This window comes from Falco rusticolus, chromosome Z, assembly GCF_015220075.1.
Source record: "Falco rusticolus isolate bFalRus1 chromosome Z, bFalRus1.pri, whole genome shotgun sequence".
Taxonomy (NCBI): domain Eukaryota; kingdom Metazoa; phylum Chordata; class Aves; order Falconiformes; family Falconidae; genus Falco; species Falco rusticolus.
This window is the reverse complement of record NC_051210.1, coordinates 53,992,097-54,013,612: the sequence shown is the minus strand read 5'-3', so window position 1 is coordinate 54,013,612 and position 21,516 is coordinate 53,992,097. Positions and strand designations below refer to the sequence as shown.

Here is a 21,516-nt window from a genome sequence, read left to right as displayed (position 1 = left end):
CAAGAAGTCTACAATGGCTTACACCAAACAAATTCTTAGACTTTATTAAAAAATAACATTAGCACTGGATATCACAACACCCAGATAATTACATTTACTTTGATGTTTCCACTATTAGTCTGGGTTTGTAGGTTTATTATTTTTGTAGTAAAAATTCTCACTGCAATTATTTTTCACATACTCCCAAATCAGAGATACATTTCCACATTTCAGCCAGCTCACTAACTAAAATGCAGTTCATTACAGAGTGTGGAAGGTGAGACGAGGGTTATTTTTTTTGACTATACAAGAGTTGAATGGCATACCTAGAGATTTCAGAAACACGCAGGAGACCATAAAAGGTTTTAGAGTGCTCAGTTCCATTTAATTTTGCAGGATGTAGTTCTTTAACCTCAAGATTTGGAATGATCTTTGAAAACAATTGGGAAGCTGAAGCTGAAACTCCTGCTATTCTACTTATCCCATATATAATAAACCTAGCTGTAAAGTTCTTCTACTTCACGAACCTAAACTTACTGAAATGAAAGTAGATGAACTATAGATTTGCCATTTCTGAAAATTCAATATGAATGCTCCACTGGTTTTCAAGGAGTAATTTTATCAAATTATAAGTCAAGAGTGCTTTATAAATGCCCTACTGATTTTAAATAAGCTTTTCTACAAAGTTTGGCCCAGATGCAATAGAAATTTTCCTTTGAAATTAATGGAAATGTCTATCTCAATAGCCTAATTTATGTTTCCCTGGAAAATTTCAAGTAAAACCAATGGAAGACTTGATTCACTATACTTTTAAGAACTTTTCATGAGCTGCTTCCAGTTGCTAATGCTCCAGATTCAGTTATGAGACCAAAACAGTGTCTCTTCTACTTGTGCAATGCCAACAACAGTAGCATGTACACTGCTGGTAACACAGGATGCTCACCTGAAGCAAAAAATACATTAGAGCAATAGGAATCAATTATGTGAATCACACAGGTTCAGATGGAAATAGAAAGATTGGATTATAAAGAAAATGAATGTTCTTTATAAATTATGCAATTGAACAGTAGCTTACAGTAAAGTTCAAGTTTTAGTCACATCAAGGTGTTATCAATTGCTATCATACTTACCAATTTATTTTGCTAGCCTGAGCTATCTCATAAGATCGCCAGCTAAAAGTTCATATAGCTTTAATTCTCACCAACAACAGAGTGACATTATTTGGAAACACATCTATAATGGGCAACCTATCTATCCTAACACCAGGCCTACCACAATAAATTCTACAGCTTCAGAAAAGGTTTCTGATATTTCCTTTGAAAATTATTATACCTTTGGAAAGTATTCTGTCACACTGAGAAAAAATTAAGAAAATATCAAGAAATGTAAGAAAAGAATCTCACAAATCTAAAACCATGGAGAGAAAACACATAGACTTCTAAAAAAAGCCAAGGCCTTGGTGCTTTTCCTCCTAATTAGCCCAAGTTTTGAAGACTGGATACTACTCTAGGATAAGACCGTGTCTACACCACTCTGGTTTTTAAAGAGGAAATACCCACATAAAAGATAATGGTACTGTGGAAAGTATTAAATGGCCCTGTATATGTCATCCTTTCATATCTTCTCTAAAATAATAGAGGCTCAAACTTAAAGGGACTTCTGAGCCAGAGAAAGAACAGAGAACAGGACATAAACTAGACATGCCTCTCTCCTTCTACATAACAAAATGTAGGTATTTTTGACCAGGTCTGGTCTTCATTTTCTAACTTCTGTGCTTACATGATGAGTTTTGAGTTTACCCTTCATTCCTAAAAAATCCCACTTAACCAACTAAGCATTAGTAGTGTTACCTGGCATTTAAATTTCTTAAGCAGTTATTAAATGATTTATTATTTAACTGCCTTGCTATAGAAAACTGGTTTTATCATACATATCAAATCTTTCTCTATTCCTATCATAATCAATTAAAGTTATGTTATGAACTCTTAGTGTCACGACTTTCCTGTATTTCAAAACTCCCCTTACACGATGAAAAGAACAGTCATCTCTACATATAGGTTACCATTCTTACATATGCTTGCTACGTTATCAGCAACAACTATACTGCATTTGCTTTTGCTCTCTTTATCAAGTTTAAATAAAATTAATTAAGTCAGCCAGCCTGGTTTGCTCTCCCAACATGTTTGTGCTGGAATGAAGTCACATTGACTTCACGGGAGTTCTACTAAGTTCCCATTTCCTTCTTCTCTTCCTCTTCCCTGGAAGGCACATCAGCACATCTGAGCAAAACAGTAATGAAACATTCACACAGTTTATTACATTGCCTACAAGTCTTCAAAAGGCTCCAGGTCTAAAGCTCACAAGAAAAATAAATCTGTAAAAAGATTTTCTGTCTTCTCTTTCCTGGCTTCCTGCTCCTCTTGCACAGGTCATCCTGAAATCTCAGTGGCATATGTTTCCCTCTTCTGGGGGCTTATTTCTGCTTCCTTTGCTCTGTATTACACTTCCATTCTTTCATGCCCCCCCCACGTGTCATATGCATTTGTCTCTTCGTCAAGCTCATCTCTGGCTTCTTCTGCCCATCCCCATGACTTTATCCACATCAAGGCCATTCCATCAAGAGGTCTCCTACTGACAAACATAAAATTTTTAAGATTTCAGACAGAATTTCAAGTACCAGAACCAATAAAATCTCAAGCAAGTAATTATCTTTATTTACATGCTAAAGCAAACTACCCATGGAAAATTATGAAAATGTCTACACATGCAAAGGCTCCATTCTAATAGCCCCCATATTTCATCCCATAATTTTAAACTGTTAACTAGTTTATCTCAAAAAAAAACAAAACCAAACAACCGATTTACATCATGGTTTGCTTTTGAACATTTAATCATTAAAAAATTCCTTAAATTCAAAACAAACTCATGCTTACTGTTATGTCATTCTCAATTTACTTAGTTTTCACTTAATTTCTCATTCTTGTTTTATAGTTTTCCTCTAAGAAAACTAGCATTGTCTTATTTCCTAAAATCTCATTTCAATTTTTCCTTTTCTATGCATTTATACTTTTTTGTCACTGTTTTCTGGTTTTGTTTCCAATTACATCTTTGCACTTTCCTCACCAGTCCCATGTTTTACTTTCACATTCTTGACTCCTTTCCTCTCTGTCCTGTTCATTCTGATGTCTAGCTATGCATTTTATCCCCATTATCTTACTGTTGTCAACATGAAATTAATCTCTTCTTCTAGTGAAGTTAGGTTAGTCACATCTCTGTAGCTCTGTATTGATGGCTGTGCCCTGGAAGGAGAACTACAAGCCTGGTGCAGGGAACATTCTGCCCAGGAGGTGCCAACAGCCAGCCGGCTGCAACAAGGACAAGAAGTCGGCAGAATGGAACTGTAAGGAGGGGAAAGGCAAAGGCGGGGGGGGGGGGGGGGGGGGGGGGGGGCGGGGAGAGACTGTGACCACTGACTCAATTCAGGATTACAAGACCCACCCCCCCAACTCCCTCGGATGTGTAGTGAATTAAAAATACACTGTAACTTTAAACTGAAGTGTGAGATATACAGACCAATAGAAAGCTACAGTGAAAAACTAATTACCAATAAATAGTATCTTTTAGGTAGAGGTTCGAAAACATGTATGTATAACTAGACTGTATAAATGTTCTTCTCAGTTTTGGGCTTGCTTTGTGGAATACCACCTAGCTCCCAGCTTTGCGCAAATCTGTAATAAAGAAATACCTTGACTCTGTATGTCAACTGGCTTTTGCACACCAGGTGAATGATTCCACTTTTTTTGACAATTCTAGTAATTCTTCTGCTACCATCACCCCAGTCCATCACGTGTACTATGCTACTCAGTTTCTCCTTTACCAATACCTAACTTCCTCATCAGCATAACCATATCCCAAAGAGGATGTTATTGCTTTCTAAATATCAAGCTTTCTTTTTCTCTAACCTCTGCAATAACTGTCCACTTTCACACTTGCTTTCAGAGTCCTTGTTGAGAATTTTTATACAATTTTTTCGCTTTATATTATAGTTTCCAGCACATACTGCATGTTATGAAACAAACCACCTATAATTACTCCACAGCTAACTGCTCCTTCTAACCAGTCACTTGTGTGCCAGCAACCTGATCTCCTTTACAATCCCAGCTAGACAAAATATTTCCAGGTATAGTGGTATAACAATGTGATGCTTTTTCATTTTCTTTGCTCGTATCAAAGAATGTCTTCTCTTCTAGGAAGTCTATCCTATAAATTCTCCCTAGCACAAACTGATACTTTCTCCCTAAGGTGGTAAAACATACCCCATGTCAGAATTATTTCAGATCTTTCTTCCCTGTTGCAAGACACATTCTACTGCTCGCTTCAACAGAAAGGCTGTATTCTGGAAATGGGCTTATAGTGAGACTATGCTCCTTTTACTGTAGAGGTGGAGTGTAACAAAGGTAAAGCTGAAGACAGCTTCATTTATCCTTTTTTTCAGATAGGACAATTAAACCACATGCTTACTGTACACCTCTGTGTTAAATAATCACTGAATGTTTCAGTGAAGCCAAGAAGGCTGTGGCCAACAGATCACAAAAGGTCATGTGTAGTAGAGTCTTTGCGTTTGAGACTGTGTTACTACTGACAAAATGAAAACTAAACTCTGAATTTGTGCAAATGGCCATTTGGTGAAACGCTGTAACAGCGGCAGTAAAGAAAGCTGTGTGCTACCACAAAAGCAGAGATAGATTTGGAAGGATGAAGAGAAAAGGAACAGATTAACAGAATAATTAAGAAATTTGGAATTGTTCAGCTGCCTTTGCACATGCTCAATATCCCAAAATTAAGCCTTAAGTAACTCACTCAAAACTGCAGTGGGATTTCTCAGCCCTGAAAGGAAAATACAGGAAACTTTGCTACCGTACTGTGTCTTAAAAGCCGTGTTTGTGCAAGTGGGCTTTATAGGTGCCTCTGTGTGTGGTTGGAAAAATAGTTACCAGACAACATCAGGATGAAAAGGGGAAAAATACATGCTGGGAGACAGCATCTGAAAGCCTCCCAAGAACTCACAGTGGTCTTGGATCAAAAACTGGTAAGACGGGGGTACCAAGGGGCTGCTGAACCTGTCCCCAGCACACACTGCACCCATGATGGGTCATGTAACCCACACCACATGCAAGAAGGCAGCAGCTGCTGCAGGTGGACAAAGACCACGGAGCAGTGTATATAAGCACACCTGCTGAAAGAAGGGACCCTGTGTGTGACTGTGCACAGCTGGCTGCAGACCCCTGGAGTGTGGGTACGAGGCCCGGCTCCTGAGTGAGCTACTGGGGTTGCCCTCTCCACTGCTGCTTCAGTTGGGTGACCACAAGTGTGTGCACTGTGTGAGGCAGCACCTGCATGTACAATGCAAATAGTTATCTCCGGTTAATAGTAAATCTAATTAATAAACAGAGTTCTAGTAACTGTTGGTTGTGATCTGTTTCTTCCCCTGACACAACACCCTGCCAGTGGTATTTACAAAACCTGGTACAAAAAAGCTAAAACAGGTGTCATCCGGATCTTGTAATCTGTGTTTTAATCCAGCTGCCAAAGTCTTAGACAATAAAGCTGCTCAGAATTCCTCCCAAAGCCATCCATTATTGCATCTCCTTGTTTCTAGCAAGCCCTATATCAGACACATTTCTATAGCATTTTACCAGTATTCATGTGTACTGGTTTTGGCTGGGATGGAGTGAATTTTCTTCAGAGCAGTTGCTATGGTGCTGATCAAGGACATTTTGTTTTTTGACACTGCCCCACCAGCGAGCAGGCTGGGGGCATGCAAGAAGCTAGGAAGGGATGCAGCTGGGACAGCTGACCCCAAATCATACCATAGCATGCTCAGCAATAAAACCTGGGGGAAGGAGGAAGGGTGGGACGTTAGGGGTTACGACACTTTGTCTTCCTACGTAACCTTTAGATGCGTAATCTTTAGATGCGACAAAGCTCCGGTTTCCTAGAAATGGCTGAACATCTACCTGCTGAAGTGAAGTACTGCATTGGTTCCTTATTTTGCTTTGCTTGTGTGCACAGGTTTTGCTTTACTTGTTGAACCATCTTTTATCTTGACCAGCGTTTTCTCACTTTTGCCCTCCTGACTCCCACCTGGCTGCGAGGGAGTGACAGAGTGCCCGAGTGGGGCCCAGCTGCCTGCCAGGGCTTGCCCACAACAGCATGGTGAATCCAGATTTTTCTGACGTTAATTTGCAGAATTACCCGATTTACAGAAATACAGAAAGTCAAGCCCGTACCAGATTCGAAGCACAAACGAGGCTCGCCTTTCGTAGTCTGCCCCGTGTTTTCATTTCTAACGGGAGGGGCGCAGCCCGGCCTACTCCCAGCTTTTCCGGCAGAGCTACACCGGGCCGCGCGGACGTTTGACGCCCGTGGAAGCGCCGGGGCGCGGGTGTCAGGGAGCGGGCACCGTTCCGCCGGCGGCTCGCGGGCCGCGTTAGGCCGCAGGCCTGCAGCAGGCTCCCGCCCCGAGAGGCGGCCGGCCACACCGCGCCCCCGCCGCAGCCATGGCGACGCCAGCTCCCGCTCCCCCGGCGCGCGCCAGCCCCTCCCCCGCCGCAGACCTGGCGCCCGCCGCCGGCCCGCGACCGCGCGGCGTGCGGGCAGCGCGCGGGGGGCGGGGCCCGGGGCGGGGCTCGCGAGCGCGTGGGCGGGGCCGCGCGCCGTGCCGAATGCGGCGAGAGGGCGGCCGGCGCGAGCGCGGGGGAGGGGGCGTGGTGGCGGCCGCTCGCCGCGCTCTCTCCGCCCCGGTGTTGTTGTCTCTTTACGGCCGAGGCCGGGGGCTCTCGCGAGATCAGCGTTGGCGCCGTGACCTCCATGTGAGAGCGGCGGCGCCTGGTAAACACTCCCCGGAGTCGGGAGATGGCTCCCGGCGGCGCCCGTTAGACCGGGCTGCGGCGGTTCCCGCCAGACTCCGCCTCGCCTTGTGCCGCCTCGGGGGGCGTGCAGCGCGGGCCATCGGGAAGCGGCGGGGACCGGCTCGGGTCTCCTTCCCCCTCCGCACCCCTCCGAGCGAGGACGGCGGCCCGGCGGGCGGGGAGGCTCGTGTCTGTTCCGCGGCATTTGAAAATCCTGCCCCACCGAGCCAGACAAAGAGCGGGGGAAGCGCCCGGCCCCCTCTTCTTCTCCCTCGCACGCCGCAGAGGCGCTCCCGGGGAGCGGAGCCCTTTGCCACCCGTGCCCCAGGCTTCCCTCCCTTCCCCGCGGCCGGCCGAGCGAGTGGCAGGGAGCGCACCATGTGGATCCAGGTCCGCACTATAGACGGCACCGAGACCCAGACCATCGACGACCTGAGCCGCCTTACCAAGATCGAGTGCCTGCGGGAGAAGATCCAGGAGACCTTCCGCGTGAGCCCCGACCGCCAGCGCCTCTTCTACCGGGGCAAGCAGGTGAGGCGGGAACGCCCTTAGCCGGGCGGCGGGGGTGCGGGCGGTTGGGGGCTTCCCCCCTGCTCCACGCGTCCCCTCCCGGCCTCGGCCCTTTGTTGCGGGCCGGCGCGGATGTCCCCGTCTCCACCCATGTGTCGTCCTCTGGCTCCGGCTTTTGTTTACTCCCGTCCCGTCGGGCCTAGAGGGAAGTTAGGGGGCAGGGGGGAGACCGGGCGTCCGGAGGCTCTGGGACCCCGCGCTGGCTTTGCCCGCGCCCTCCTGCCCGCCTTTTTCCCCGAGGGCGAGCGGGTGCCGGCGAGGCCCCTTTGTGTGTTTGTTTTCCCACCTGAACCGCGGGAGGCTCCTCCCCCGGCCCCTGCCTTTATCGTACCTAAGTGACAGACGGCCGGGGGGCTGCGGGCAAGCCCCTCCGCTCGCCTTTCCCCGCCCCGACCGCGGGAGCGGAGCGTCCGTTCCCCTCCGCCCGCCCTGCCACCGCCTCGGCGGGGCGGGCGGGAAGCGTGTGGCGCGGCTGCCCCACGGGCGGTTTCCACGGCGGAGCGCCGCCGCCGGGCCCACACGTGGCGGGGAGGGGCGGTGCGGTGCGATGCGCCGGCGGTGCCCGCTGCGGGCTCGGTGCGGCGCGCCCGTGCCCCCGGCGCGGCGGAGTAACGGTTTTCGGGGCCCGCCGGCTGTGGTCCTCTCCCACCGCCTCGCCGCAGGGGGGCCGGGGGCGAGCCCGTGGCGGCCGGGCCGGGGGGCGGCGGCGTGGGGTTAGTTTGCGCGGGCACAACTTGTGCGCGTGGGGCGGGCGGGCTGGGGGCGGCTGCTGGCCGTGTGGAGGGGCGCTTCACCCCGACCGGGCATCGTCGTCACCGGGGTGGCTGGCTGAAAGCCCGCTGCGAGCTGATACCCTCCCTCCGGTGCCAAGTACGTTCTGCTCCGAGTATATTGCCTCGGGTCGTATTTTTGTTGCTGAGGGGTGTAACCTTTCAAGCTGCCTTACGTAAACGAGGCGCTTGAGTCGTTGAGAGGCACAGCTGTGACCTGACAAGAAAGATACTGGATGTGTGGTGTGTTTCAGGGAGAGTGTCTCTTAAGGTGCACCTTCTTACCACAGATGTGTGTTGCAGTGTTCGCCTAAACAGAGCAACGCAAGGCAGTGAGATTTCTGCCTCAAGAGAGACCCAAGTGTGTGTCTTTACAAACAAGGGTGGAAAAAAAAAGTAAAAAATAGAAATTTAACTATGACTAGGAGGTAAGCGTTAGTGGCTAGATGCTAAGCCTAGGTTGTGAACCCAATAGCAAATTAGTAGATTTTTGTGTTTTATAGGTGCGTGAGAGTGAGCATTTGTTAGGAGTCCATCAAGACCATTACAAACAACCTCATGTTGTGCTGAAAGGACCAAATCAAGGAACATTGGTCTTGAGGTTGTGTAACCTCTTTAGCTTTGTGCTGCTGTGCCAGCACACCACCTGTTTCAGTGCAGTGTGGGACACAAGGTTTACCCAAGAAGCAGGGAAGACCGTGCCTGTAGTGAGTTGTGCTTTTCTATGCAGTCTGTCAGTGGCCAGACCAATTAGCTTGACATTTTAGTTAACAGATGTCTTGCTTGAGAAAGCAGAATAGTGAAATACTATAGATTAAGTTGCCTACATGAGCAGCATTTGTGAACTTAGTACTTGGTTTATCCAGTTCAGGACGTAGTTGAGATTGTGTTCAGTGAAGAGTTAGGGAGTTCTTTTTTACAGCTTCAGTTGCCATTTATGTCTATTTTCTTGCAATTACCATAATTAATTCTGAAGTTTCCTTGATGGTTATGGATTGCCTTTCTGGTCCCTTAGTGCTAGTAAGTGGAAAAAAGGTCAGCAGGATTGGTCTTGCACAAGTACAACTGGATGTTGAGAGACATGAGCAAAGGAAACTAAACAACTTCAACTCTCTCAGGGCTATGATAAAAATAGATTACAAAAGGGCATTTCAATTAAATGGGATGCCAATAGAAAGCAGCATAGTGTGATGGAAACATGGAAAAACGGAAGATTCCTGCTTGTGTTGGTAAAAAAATCTACTCCAAACTCTTTTCCTATTTTATCTGGTTAGTACTCAGTATGGTTAAATCTCTACAGTCTGCTGGTAGAACTGTGATCTTGCTGGAGAGTACTGCTTGCTGTAGTTTCTCTGAACTTCTAGAAATACTGGAACCTAGTACGTGGTGGTTGCCAGAAGACTGGGTAAATAACCTCCTAGAAATGGGAGGCATATGAGGTTGTAGGGATACAGAAACCTCAGTGAGTCACTGCTTATGGGCTGAATTTCAGCAATTTCAATAACAATGTTCTTAGCTTGCCATCGAGAACAGCTTCAACTAACATTTTGAGCTAGAGATGTTACTTAGCAGTTCTTTAGGGATGTCTGTGTCCAGTTCCTGTAGTAGATGTGGTAAACTGTAATTTCCTGTTGTCTGATCTTCAGGTGGAAATGCAGGACCTTAAGTGGGCACTACTTCACGCTCCTGTTCCTAAAGGGTTAAAATTACCTGAAACTACTGATGAAAACCTAGTGCTGTGATTAATGTAGTACTTTGTATTACTGGTTTGTGGGTTGGTGTTTTTTTTTTATTTCCTTGTAAAACCAGGAAGAGTACTACTTGGTTAAACAGACTGGTTTCCGGTTTTCAACTTTTGCAGCCAGGCACATGTGGCACTGAAGAGTGAGCAAGACAGTATTACTCTAACTTCATCTGGTCTGTGAGGACATCCTGGAGTCTGGGGATCCACACTTCTGCAGACAAAGAAGTCAAGTCATTCTGTAGATCAAAGTAGAACTTTCTGAGGAAAGGAAATAGTAGTGTATGCATAGTTCTCTACTGTGCAATAGCTGAGTCTGCAGAGAGGTCTAACTGAACATAGAAACCTGCAGTGATGTCTCTTGCTTTCGTTGTTGAAGAAGTTGGATCATTGGCTGGAAGGAGTTTCTTGAAGGGACACAAGTATTTCCTTATGTTGGAATAAATTGTATCTTAACCTTCTCCACCATAGACTATTCTCATCTAATGGTTTGTGTTGTTAAGTATTAACTGTGAGTAAACTTGTAAATTCAAATGCATTGTGTGGAGTTCTTCTAAAATACAGAAAAGCAACACAGGACAGTCTGTCTTCTGACAGCATACTCTCTCCCTGTCCTAATTGGACTACATAGCATTTCTTGATGAGAAAAGAAATTCTCAGTTTCATTCGTGAAAGTGAAGGAGACATAGTAAACAAATTCTTGGCATCTTGACCTAATAAAGCAGATTTTCTGTAGGACCAAGCTATAGTCATTGTGAGATTTCTAGCTTTCAGTAACAGTGTTGGGTTAAACTACAACACCTGCTCATTTTTTTCCAAGCTGGCAGCTAAGTACTAGGCAGCTGCTCACTTGCTCCCTGCCCTGTCCCCCCTGCAATGGGATGGGGAGGAGAATTGGGGGAAAAAGGGTAAAACTCAAGGGCTGAGATAAAACCAATTTAATAATATAAAATAAATATAATATATACTATATATAATAATATATAAATAAATAAAATAAAATTATGATGAAAAGGAGAAGTAAAAATCCAAAGGGAAGGGAAAAAACCCAAGTGATGCACAATACAATTGCTCATCACCTGTTGGCTGATGCCCAGCCAGTCCTCAAGCAGTGATTGGTCCCCTCCAGCCAACTCCCACCAGTTTGTATGCTGAGCATGGTGTTTTATGGTATGGAATAATATCCTTTTGGCTAGTTTGGGTCAACTGTCCTGGCTGTGTCCCCTCACAATTTCTTGTGCCCCTCCAGGCTTTGTGCTTGCAGGGCCTGAAAAACTGAAAAGTCCTTGACTTAGTATAAACATTACTTAACATACTGATGTTTTTAGTTGTTGCTGTCAACATTATTCTCACACCAAATCCAAAACACAGCACCACACCAGCTACTAAGAAGATCAACTATCCCAACCGAAACCAGGATAGTATCCAGCTGTCATTCCATACAATTTATGTCATGCTATGCTTTCCGATATGTTGTCACCTTTCCTGTCTTTTAATACAAACACACAGATATCATTCTTTTAGTCTATGGACTCTCCCTCTAAAAAATCTGTTGAGTTCATTTAGTCCATGATACTGGGCTACATGTGTTATAACAGTTTTTCAGGGCAAGAAAGGTGGTGCGAGCTGTTGGGTTGTTGTATCTTGAAGCCATCAGTTACAGTTGTGCTGATCCAGTTTTGTTAAAAGTTCAAGTTAATTTTTCATTGATGTGGCAATCAGGAGAGAGTCAGGTTCAGATCTCTGAATCAGGAATGGCAGAGACCGGCACGGCAAGGTGCCCAGTGCAGTGGTGGACATATAGAAGTGTCAGTATATGATAGTGTCTAGCCATTAACATCATACATTGGCTGTTTTCATCCAAAACCAAATCCCCTTGAGGCACACATCCAATTTCCCCATCCTCACTCATTACCCACAAAGTGCACACAGGTCCTCGAGCAAAAGCAATCCCATGAATGGGTTTGAGTAGCTGTAGTGCTTGTTGTGGATTCTGGAATAGCCGCAGCTACTTACTTAATTCACAGCAAGGTTTGAACCACATTCAGCATTCCCAGCAATAGGATCAGGGTCACCAGTGTGCTGGTCTCAACGTTCCCAAGGATACTCAAATTTTTCGAAAGCCTTAAACACCTCTGTAATTGGACTAGAGGAGAAGGTGTTGAAGTTTAAGTTTGAAAACTTGCCAGAGAACTTAAGGTTGTCCAGAAGACTGTAGGGATATTAATACCAAGTTATGTTTCACATAGAACAAAACTTGCGCACTGTTGTATTTCAGCAAGATGTATGGTTTATAGAATATAGAAACCAATAAAATCTTGTGTCGGCTTCTTCCATCATCCTCTCCCACCCTGCTGGAATTTGAACTCAGTGGAAACTTGTAAATGGCTGTTGCTGAAGAAACCATTATCTCAAGTGGCTTTACCGTAGTGCTTACCAGAGTCAGGGAAGAAGGATGTTGGAGTCCAAGTGTTTCTTGCCAGTGTATGTAAAAAGGCAGTGACTGGAATTGCTTTTGAAGTCATTAATCTTGTTGGTGAGGGAGACACTCCAAACCTGTTTCATGGGAGACTCAAGTCAGCAGGTAGATGTGAAAGTATTGAAGCCATTTATTTACTTGATGTGAAAGTTGGAAGTCAGGCTTACTTCACTGGAAGAAACACAGTTCTGCTTTTATGCACAAAAATGTATGGTAGTATGCATTGTGTTACGTAGTTGTGCAGGTTGACTCTTTAGTTTGTAATGCTCACGGGTTTAATTTCTGTGGATTTACTGAGACAGTACATGTAGGAGGAGTGGATGAGCTTTAGTTCTTCATGAGTGCATCCTTGTGATATAGCAGCCTCAGTGAAACACGGAGTTACAAATCTGGCAATAGGATATGCCTTGATTTACCTATAGCCTTTCCTACATGATACCTCTAACTTTTGCTGACTTGGACTGGCATGTGAGTAGTGGATAGAATCTTGTGTGAAGTTCAAGCTTTTAAGCTTTAGGTTTGTAAACTGTGTTTAATGCCGCCTTAAATATTTCCAGCCTGGGTGAATTTCCTCTGGAAATAGAAAAGGATAGAAAAGGATTATTTGTGGTGTCTTTCCCGAAAAATGGGAGTGCTAAACCTAGTCATAAAAAAAAAAAAAGTTACTTAACACAATCTTTTCTCAGCTTTATTTTATTTGGAAAATTGTAAACATTTTCAGCTGAAGCTGTCCAAACCCCATATGCTTCAGGCAGATTCTGGGTGTGAGAAATCTTCAACTGGAGCAGTTAAGTTTTACGTTTTGGAGAAATAGTTTGAAGAAGTCTTGGGAAGGAAGTGATAGCTATTCTTTGTTGAGGCTGGTAGCAAGTAGCTGTGTAGCTTGACAAGAGAGAGTCTTCTGGAGTCTTCAGGGTAGATATGATCAGGCTGCATTCCAGAATGACCAAAACATTCATGAAGTATACTTTGAACTTATCTGGCAGTAGGTTTGGTAGCCCTGTTAGCAAGTTTTTTATATGATTGCAGAAGATTACTGAAATCAGCTTCTTTTTAAATTTTTACTGTCAAGCTACTAATGCAACCTATCAGTCCGTGGTACCATTATCTTTGTTATTCAAAGCACCTAACAAACTCAAGGAAAAGCTGAAATATATGTGAAAACAGAATACTTCATACTGTTCTGTATGCATGACTTCAGTATTAAGAAGCTGGAAAAACATAATATAACCTGAAAGAAATTGAGGCCAGCTTTAAGGCTATATTTTGTGGCATGTATATTTGTGCAATCTAGTTAAGATAATCTAGCAATTTTACTATTTTAATTAATCTGGAAGCTCTTGAAAACTGTTCCTTTTTATATTAAAAAAACCAACAACCACAAACCCTTAGATGCAGAACACACCTGATGCATGGCTGCAGTGGTTTAACCTCAGTCAGCAGCTAAGCCCCGCACAGCTGCTTGCTCACTCCCCTCCGGTGCGATGGGGGAGAGAATCAGGCTGGTAAAAGTGGGGAAGCTCATGGATTTGTCCCAAATCTGAGTTCTTCACCTGGTGTGCAAGAGCAGATCCACACAGAGAGCTGAGGTACTTGTTTACTGCATGTTTGCGCAGAGATGGGTGCTGGGTGGTAGATCCATAAAGCTAGAGCACCTCCTAATGCATGCTAAAACATTTTACACACTTTGAACAATTGTTTAGATTTAGTCACACTTGGTTCTCGCTGGTTCTCACGAGCGTCTCCATTTAAAGGTACAGCGTTCTTTCTTTTTACTGGGCACATTCTGTGGGGAGGTGGCTTGGCTTGGTTAGCAGGGGTCTCTCTTTGCTCGAGGGTGGATCTTTTAATATACTAATCGAGGTAGTTCACATGTGGTTCCAAGTAATTTTCTGTTTGGTTTCATGAACCATTTGGTTCTCCTTGAGTTTATTTGGTTATTTCTTAGCTTCATCTATTTCTGGTGTCTATTCCTTCTCCCAAGGCCATATCATGGTAACTGTAAGGGCTGATTAACATCCTCTGTTTTTCAGGTTCTTTCCTGTTTTCTTTAAAGTAAACAATTCTTGTATCAGGTTGCAGTAAAGACAGTTTAACAGGTAGAGCAAAACCTATGCATATGAGCAAAGCAAAACAAGGAGTTCATTTGCTGCATCCCATGAGCAGGCATCTCCAGGAAAGCTGGGCTCCATCACGCAAAATGGTTTCTACACTGACAACTAGATGATGAGGATTTCCAGTGATGAAGTGTGATCAAATGTTTGTATAATTTATATTGATGGAAATTATGGCATGATTCTCTTCTTTAAAAGCTGTTAACTGGATCTCTATTCCTAATCATTTAACTGTTAAATCATGTAAAAATAGCTTCCTTGACATACTTGGCTATTGCATGTATTTCTTTTTTTAGACTTTTGTTGTTGATTATGGAAGGTTCAGATAATAACCAGTTCTTCATTACAGGTATTCTTAAAAATCACAGTTAGTCATTTGCTCTCCTTGGCTCTGCTGTTGCTAAATTTATTACCGTGTGCTATAGAAGCCCATACCATCATACATGAGTTAGTTGAGCACTCATCTGATCAGCACAGAGATGAACTGAGTGTTTCCATGCTTCTAAGAATGTCAGTGCAGCTTTATATTTTGGCATACTTTTTTTTTTTTTTTGTTACCAAAGCATCAGTTAATCCTGAATATCAGCCAGAAGACACCATAAACTTCTATTTACTTAATTAGAAGACTCCTGAGAACTGCAGGAGAGAGAAACCTTACTGCTCTGACTTCATCTCCAACTAGAAGTTAATGAGCAAATGTTTCTTTAATGGGATTTAGAATTGCATCCAAGAAGAAAATGTCATATCTAAATTAACAGGTTTTTTCTGTATCTCATCCATTGATAAAGGAAGAAATAATCTTTGAAGTCTGAACTTATTGTTAAAAAGTTTTAACTTGAAAGAGGTGCAGACTTGAAGCCTGTAGAAGTCATTGGTTGAGACTGCAAATGGCTGCCTTCACCTTGATCTGAATAAATCAAGAAGTCTTTTCTTAGAGCTCTTGACTTCCAGCTGTTTTCCTGTTGGCACTAGTGTTGTACACTGGAATCTTTTTTGCATTAGAATTTCAAAAGGTAAAATGTGTTATCACTGGTAGAGTCTGCAAATAATTTTGTAGTAACAGTGTAAAAATGCTGTTTTATTGGAGAACATGGCTTTAAAATTGAGGCTTCTGTACTTAATTCCTGAACTTCAGGAAGAGTGTGAATTTCTTCTTAGGAAGGCTGGTCTCGTTGATTGAATATGCAGATGACTAATGTACATTTATCATGGTGTTTGTATTGAGATTGATGTAATTACAGACAGTGTCAGCAACAAGGTTCTGTTATTTTTTTCTAGGTTCTGTGGCTTTGTGTAGCATGCCAAACTTGCTGTTTGTGGAGAGTTGAAGCAGCACATTTACCCTGTGCTACAATCAAACTCATTGGTTGTCACTGTAACTGTAGAAGAACCTTTCTCAGATACTAGGCTGCTTTGAAATGTGAATTGCGTGAGAGGAGAAGGACAGAACTGAGTCTTAATTTGGACCATATTCTCCACACACTTAAGAACTAGTTTGGTTACTGTTTTTTAAAATGTTGTGATCTGCCTATGTTCTATTCTGGAGGGATATGGGTCTAGTCTAGAGTCTTGTCAGTGAACTTGCTTGTCTAGATGTTTCACCTACTTACATGATCCATAATTCTACAGAGTACTAAGAGGAGGGAGTGAATAAGACAGAGCAATGATTTTTATCTTTTTTTATCAATGAGCAAATTCTCCTTCTTGAAATGAGTCCATGATCTGCTATTTGCATCTGTGTTTATTTTTAACAGTAAGCTATGAAGTTCAAACTATTAAGAAATAAAAATTTAATGTGAATCTCGGAGAACAGATTGTCTTCCTGGGACTTTTAATATGAAACTTTAGATTATGGTGCCTCTAGTGGCAAGCAAGAAACATGTTTGTAAAGTCTCAGTCTGTTTCTATTTGAGCTTTTCTTTCATTGAGGAGCCTGTTACAGAGCAAAGGACAAAAAGTACCAATACAGATGTCCTAGGGTTTCTTTGGTATTTCTCTCCAAGCAAGATTAAAGTTATTTTCAATTTAGGAAAGTAAACCTTTTATTATAGTTAGTTTTTATATGAGACTGATAGGTTTTGCTGTTTGGCGTCTGTTAGGATCTTTAAAAAAAATGGCAGTGACAGTAATGAAAGGAGAGAAAACATTGAGTGCCAGGATGGAAACCATATGTACAGGGTGTCTTTGTGACTACACAATGTATATGCCGAAAATTTTATTTAAAATGTAGAGGTAGTATAATCAAGCCCGCTTTTCAGAAGTGGTCTTGTGTAGAAAAGTGAGAAGGAACTACTAAATTTGCTGAATGAGCAGTCTTGCTTAAACATGTTTGGGTGTGGTTACTTGCCTTTTTATTCTCTTGCTATAATGGATTGTCCAAGTGGAGTTTCATTGTGCAGGGTCAGGAATATCTTTGTGGACCCTGAACAGCTACTGCTACATCACTAAAAAAATGTCACTGATAGCAGTGGAGGTGTTCCATGTGCAGGAAGAAGGTGGGTTGTCTTAGCAGGATGATCTCCAGGCAACATATTTTTTGACAGAGCAGCCTGTTACGGGAGCTGCAAGTACTGTTGAATCTAGAGTTGCTTGAGGAGGAAGTGAATCTCCTGGAGCTGCAAACACTTCTGAGGCGGCACATACTAAACATTCAAAATCATATAAAGACAGTGACTTTATGCAGGTGACTACTAAATTCTCTTTTAGTTAGCTTTTGTCTCTTGCAGTTGAGACTACTGTACTTCCTTGGGAAACAGTTCCAGTACACAGTTATTGTAAAAAAGTGACCATGTACCTACTACTCTGAATGTGGTTAATACGTGAACTTAAATATCACAGAGTCCTGAAACATTCTTTTCAAATACCAGATAATCCAGGCGTAGGCTACAGTTTTCCTTTTGGAATAAAATTACATGTTCAGGTTCCCCATCACCTTTGAAAGGGTAAGCAAACTGAGTATGCTTTGTGAGTGGTGGAAGTCCATGAGCTAAATGTCTAATGTCATATAGTAAAGATTATTGAAATTTTCTTGACTTGAGTTTGTCCCATTGGCCCAAAACTCACTGTTGTGTACTTGAAAGCTGATTTTGAATTTTCAGTTGGACTTTTCATTACTGGATACTGGTTGGACATATGTTTGAAAGGTTCTGTAAAAATACTAAGTGGAATTACAATTCCAGCAGCCTTCTTGCAGGCAGATGAAGTTAGGTTTGTACATCAGTCTTGAGATGCAGGATATGAGAAATTCTAAAGTCCACTTTGCTTGCTTTCAGTGAGTACCCAGCTGGAAGTTACAGGTTCTTGGTTTCTTCAGACTAACTTACACTCTGCGTAACTCCTGTAAACAACTCTCAAAACAAGTTTTTCTGCTGAACTTGAGCCTCTTTACCCTTATGTGTTTCCTGTTAAAGAAATTTGTAGGGTGCATGTAGTACCTGTACAGAATAAAAGACTGATGTCACTTAACTTTTCATCATACCATGTTAATTAAAAGACCTCTTTTGCATTCATTATAGTTTCTTTCATCTTTATTGCTAGATGTAGGCACTGCTTTAATTCTTGGAAAAGGAAATAACAGAAGATGCTCAAAGGCATACTTCTGTCAGTGATTAAAGAGCTTGATTGTCAAGTGTAATGGCTGGATTAAGGTAACCTATGAACTTACCCTTTTGGATGACACTTGAAGATGAAAACAGTGGGTTATGTGTTCTTACAGGAATGATTATGTGATTTTTGGGAGGTCTCTGTACATGTTATATAACCCATGACGAGCTGTGCTTCTGCTGGGACTTGTAGACAAGTTAATATGATAGTAATTGGTGAATTACTTGTCAAGCTTTTTTTTTTGTTTCCAAGTAATGTATCATACAGCACTCTGCATGATCATTCATGTTCATCTAAGTGCAGTTTCTACAGGATTTTAAAGTCATTAGTGGCTTGATGTTACAAGACAGTTCTAACAGTGATAATGGGTAGGTATCAATTCCAGTTATTGCATTGCTACAGCTTCTCTTGTGTAGTAGTGTAAGCACAGTGTTGTCTTACTTTTAAGTATTTATAACAACCCTGTCTAAAAGTATTTTGAAATTGATAGTGTCTATAACGTGATCTGTGAAAATACATTTGAAAGATGTAATCTGTTTCTGTACTTCAGGATATTTAGTATAGTGAAAGAGTGTTAGATACAGTAAATCTAGCTGCTCTTTAGTGTCACTTCATTCAGAATATGTTAATGAAGCATTAAGGGCTTTTGAAGCATGCCAGTCATTAAGAGAAAGAAAAACTGAAAGTGAAATGTAGTGCTAAGGAAAAAAATGCCTTTTTTTTTTAATGACAGTGGGATTAGAAGAGCTAGCAAAATTTCATAAATAAAATGCCTGTTCAGTTATTTCTGCTTTAGTATGTGTTCTAATCCCCAATTAAGAAATCATAACTGACTTGAATGGGATATGGCTTGGTTATCTGGTATTTGCCTGATAACTTTTGTTTCTGGCTTGCATGTATAAACTTATGAATGACAAGTGTCCTTGAGTGTTTAGTGAATGATTAAGTAAACATGTAATATTTCTTTCTTTTCTTTTAATAACACTGTCCAGGCAAATATATTCTCAAGGAATCTTCTTAGTATCTTTGTGCAGCAGAACGGGATTAATTTGTTTATATATTTATATAAGTAACTATTGTTAGAAGTGAGTGTACCATAAAGCTGACGGGGAGGCTGGTCACCTAGTCCCACAAATTGCCAGACTGTTTTTGATGAAATTTTCTGGACTGAATATTTTAACTTGTCTGTGAGGTTATGTGGAACTCAATTTGGTAGTGCTTCCCTGAATTTCGATGACATAGTAAGTCAGTGTTTGTTGGGAAATAAGAGGTATGGGTGGGGCTGTATGTGGTTGTTTGTGGGTGGTTGCAGGGTTTTTTTGTGTAGTTCTTTTGGGAAAGAAATACTGTATTCCAGAATAGATTTAAAATGGTAGTTGTCTGTAGAAAGGAAGGTATTGTGCTTTTTTTCCTACTGCTTGCTAATATCCAGACATAGTGATAGGTCCTGAGTTTTCTGCATCTGATACTGCTTTATTAATATAATTTGAAAAGTCATCTTACAGTTCCTGGCCAGCTTGGGAAAGAGTAGGAAGATACTACTGCATCTGGAGGAACAGACACACTGTAAAGTGGTGTGCTGCATTACTGTTTCCTTACACTCATAGTCTGTGAGGTTATAGCCTTGCTGGCCAAGGTCCTGTTGTTAACGTCAGTATAGTCTCAGTAATTCAAGAAACAGCATCTTAGAATTCTTCTCTCATTCTGTGGTCGAATGGAGGTCTTTATACACTGATTGTTTTCCAACTTTGTTACTCCAGAAGTTACAGTTTTCAGTGATGCAATAATGGTGGGTATTGGTATATCTGCAGATACACACATTAGTTCGTGTCGGCCAACTGACATGTGAACTTGATTGTACTAGTTGAGTTTTAGTGTTTCTCTGCTTTGTTCCCAGAGGCAGGCGGTGTTGCTGAGTCATTAGACTAAATTTATATAGTTGCTAATATTCTGGGAATATATTTTTTGCTCATACTATAAACAGGTGCTCTTTTCCTATCACATTGCCAAACACTACGTCCTGCCTCATTTGAAGTGTGCTTATATCAATCTTATCTCTGTTACTGTGCTTTCAGATTTGTGTGACATCGCTAGTAGTAGAATAGTCTGTAGTCGTTAAATACTCCTGCAAAGAATACTGATTATAAAAACTAAGCACAAAAAAACACACCACCAAAACCCCAACATACAACCACTTGAGCAGAGAACAGAATGCTAATTCATTATAAGCTAATACTGTAAAGTAGACAACTTTGCAGTCACCAGTTTATTCTGCTGACCATTTAGTTCATGTTCATGAAAGCTGACTTCTTTGATTCCTGTGCAGGAATAGGTGTCTGTGCATGGTGGTGGGTGTGTGCATTGTTAGATAAGGTGCCTTCTTACTCACTGTCTAGCCTAGGTATGTCTTGCTTTCTGAACATATGAAATATAACTGTTCCTGGACAGATTACTATTTTTAAGTTGTCTTCTTCCTTTTTTAAAAAAATTATTTTTTATTTGTGACTTTCTCATGCTAATAAGGAGGATTCAGCTGTGGATTGAAGATACAACTTATTCTGCAGACATAACTGATGAATAGATCGCAAAGACTAGACACAGGACATTTTTTAGTCAAGTGTTAACACTGGTTACCTTGTTATGCTAAATCATGCAGGCTGTTCAGATTTACGTCTTCACTGAATTAACTTTATAAACTGTAGTACCTCAAAATATTTTTCTGTTAGGCTATACACTGAGTGTCCTGAGAGAAAGGGAGCAATGCTAATATTTCTTTGCTCTTGCCTGTTTGTTGCCTGCGTAACTTCAGTCTACCATGAACAAGGTTATCCATTTCTCTTCCACTCCATTACCTTTCAGAAGATTTTGTCATAGCATAGGATTCTAGAAATTGCACACTGGAACCTCTGCCACAGCTTGTCCAGACCAATGGGAAGTGAAAAAATGAAGTAGACATTATTGTCTCCAATAACATATAACATCCAATTTATTCATTATTTCAGAAGCGATCTATTTTGCATATGTACCACTGAATTTTTGTGAACATTTTGCAAAAAAAAAAATCACTTAGTAGGGGGTTGAATCTTCCAGGTGGGCCTGGAGTAGTGCTGAGAAGCAGCAGTAGCTCCAGAAATGTGGATCTTCGCCCCACGCCCTGCCTTCAAATTTATTGAAAGATGATTATCTTTGTTTTGGGTTTATTTGTACTTTGAATCTAAGAATAGCAGTTTTTAAACTTCTTCAGTAATATTAACAGTGAAAGTACAAACTTGCTGTGGCATGAAAAGCCCCCAAATCTGGATTGTCATAGGGCTGTAAGAACACTTCTGTCCCCTTTGTTGTCAAAAGC

At 42.2% G+C, this 21,516-nt stretch overlaps 1 protein-coding gene and 1 long non-coding RNA gene across 5 annotated transcripts in view; one reads left to right on the top strand and one right to left on the bottom strand.

Moving 5' to 3' along the window:
* Positions 1-18: 18 nt before the first annotated feature.
* Positions 19-6,462, bottom strand: LOC119141171. Its single transcript, XR_005101863.1, has 2 exons — positions 6,270-6,462; positions 19-2,610 (listed from the first exon to the last, which is right to left on the bottom strand). It is a non-coding gene; the product is annotated as an uncharacterized LOC119141171 (long non-coding RNA).
* Positions 6,463-6,777: 315 nt separating this feature from the next.
* Positions 6,778-21,516, top strand: part of UHRF2 (ubiquitin like with PHD and ring finger domains 2) — a 97,518-nt gene continuing 82,779 nt past the window's right edge. For 2 of the 4 annotated variants that reach the window (XM_037373081.1, XM_037373080.1), the window contains exon 1: positions 6,778-7,421. In XM_037373081.1, the coding sequence (XP_037228978.1) occupies positions 7,269-7,421 (153 nt within the window). In that variant the 5' untranslated portion in view covers positions 6,778-7,268. The remainder of the gene's footprint in view (positions 7,422-21,516) is intronic. The other 2 variants (XM_037373083.1, XM_037373082.1) reach the window with 2 other exon arrangements.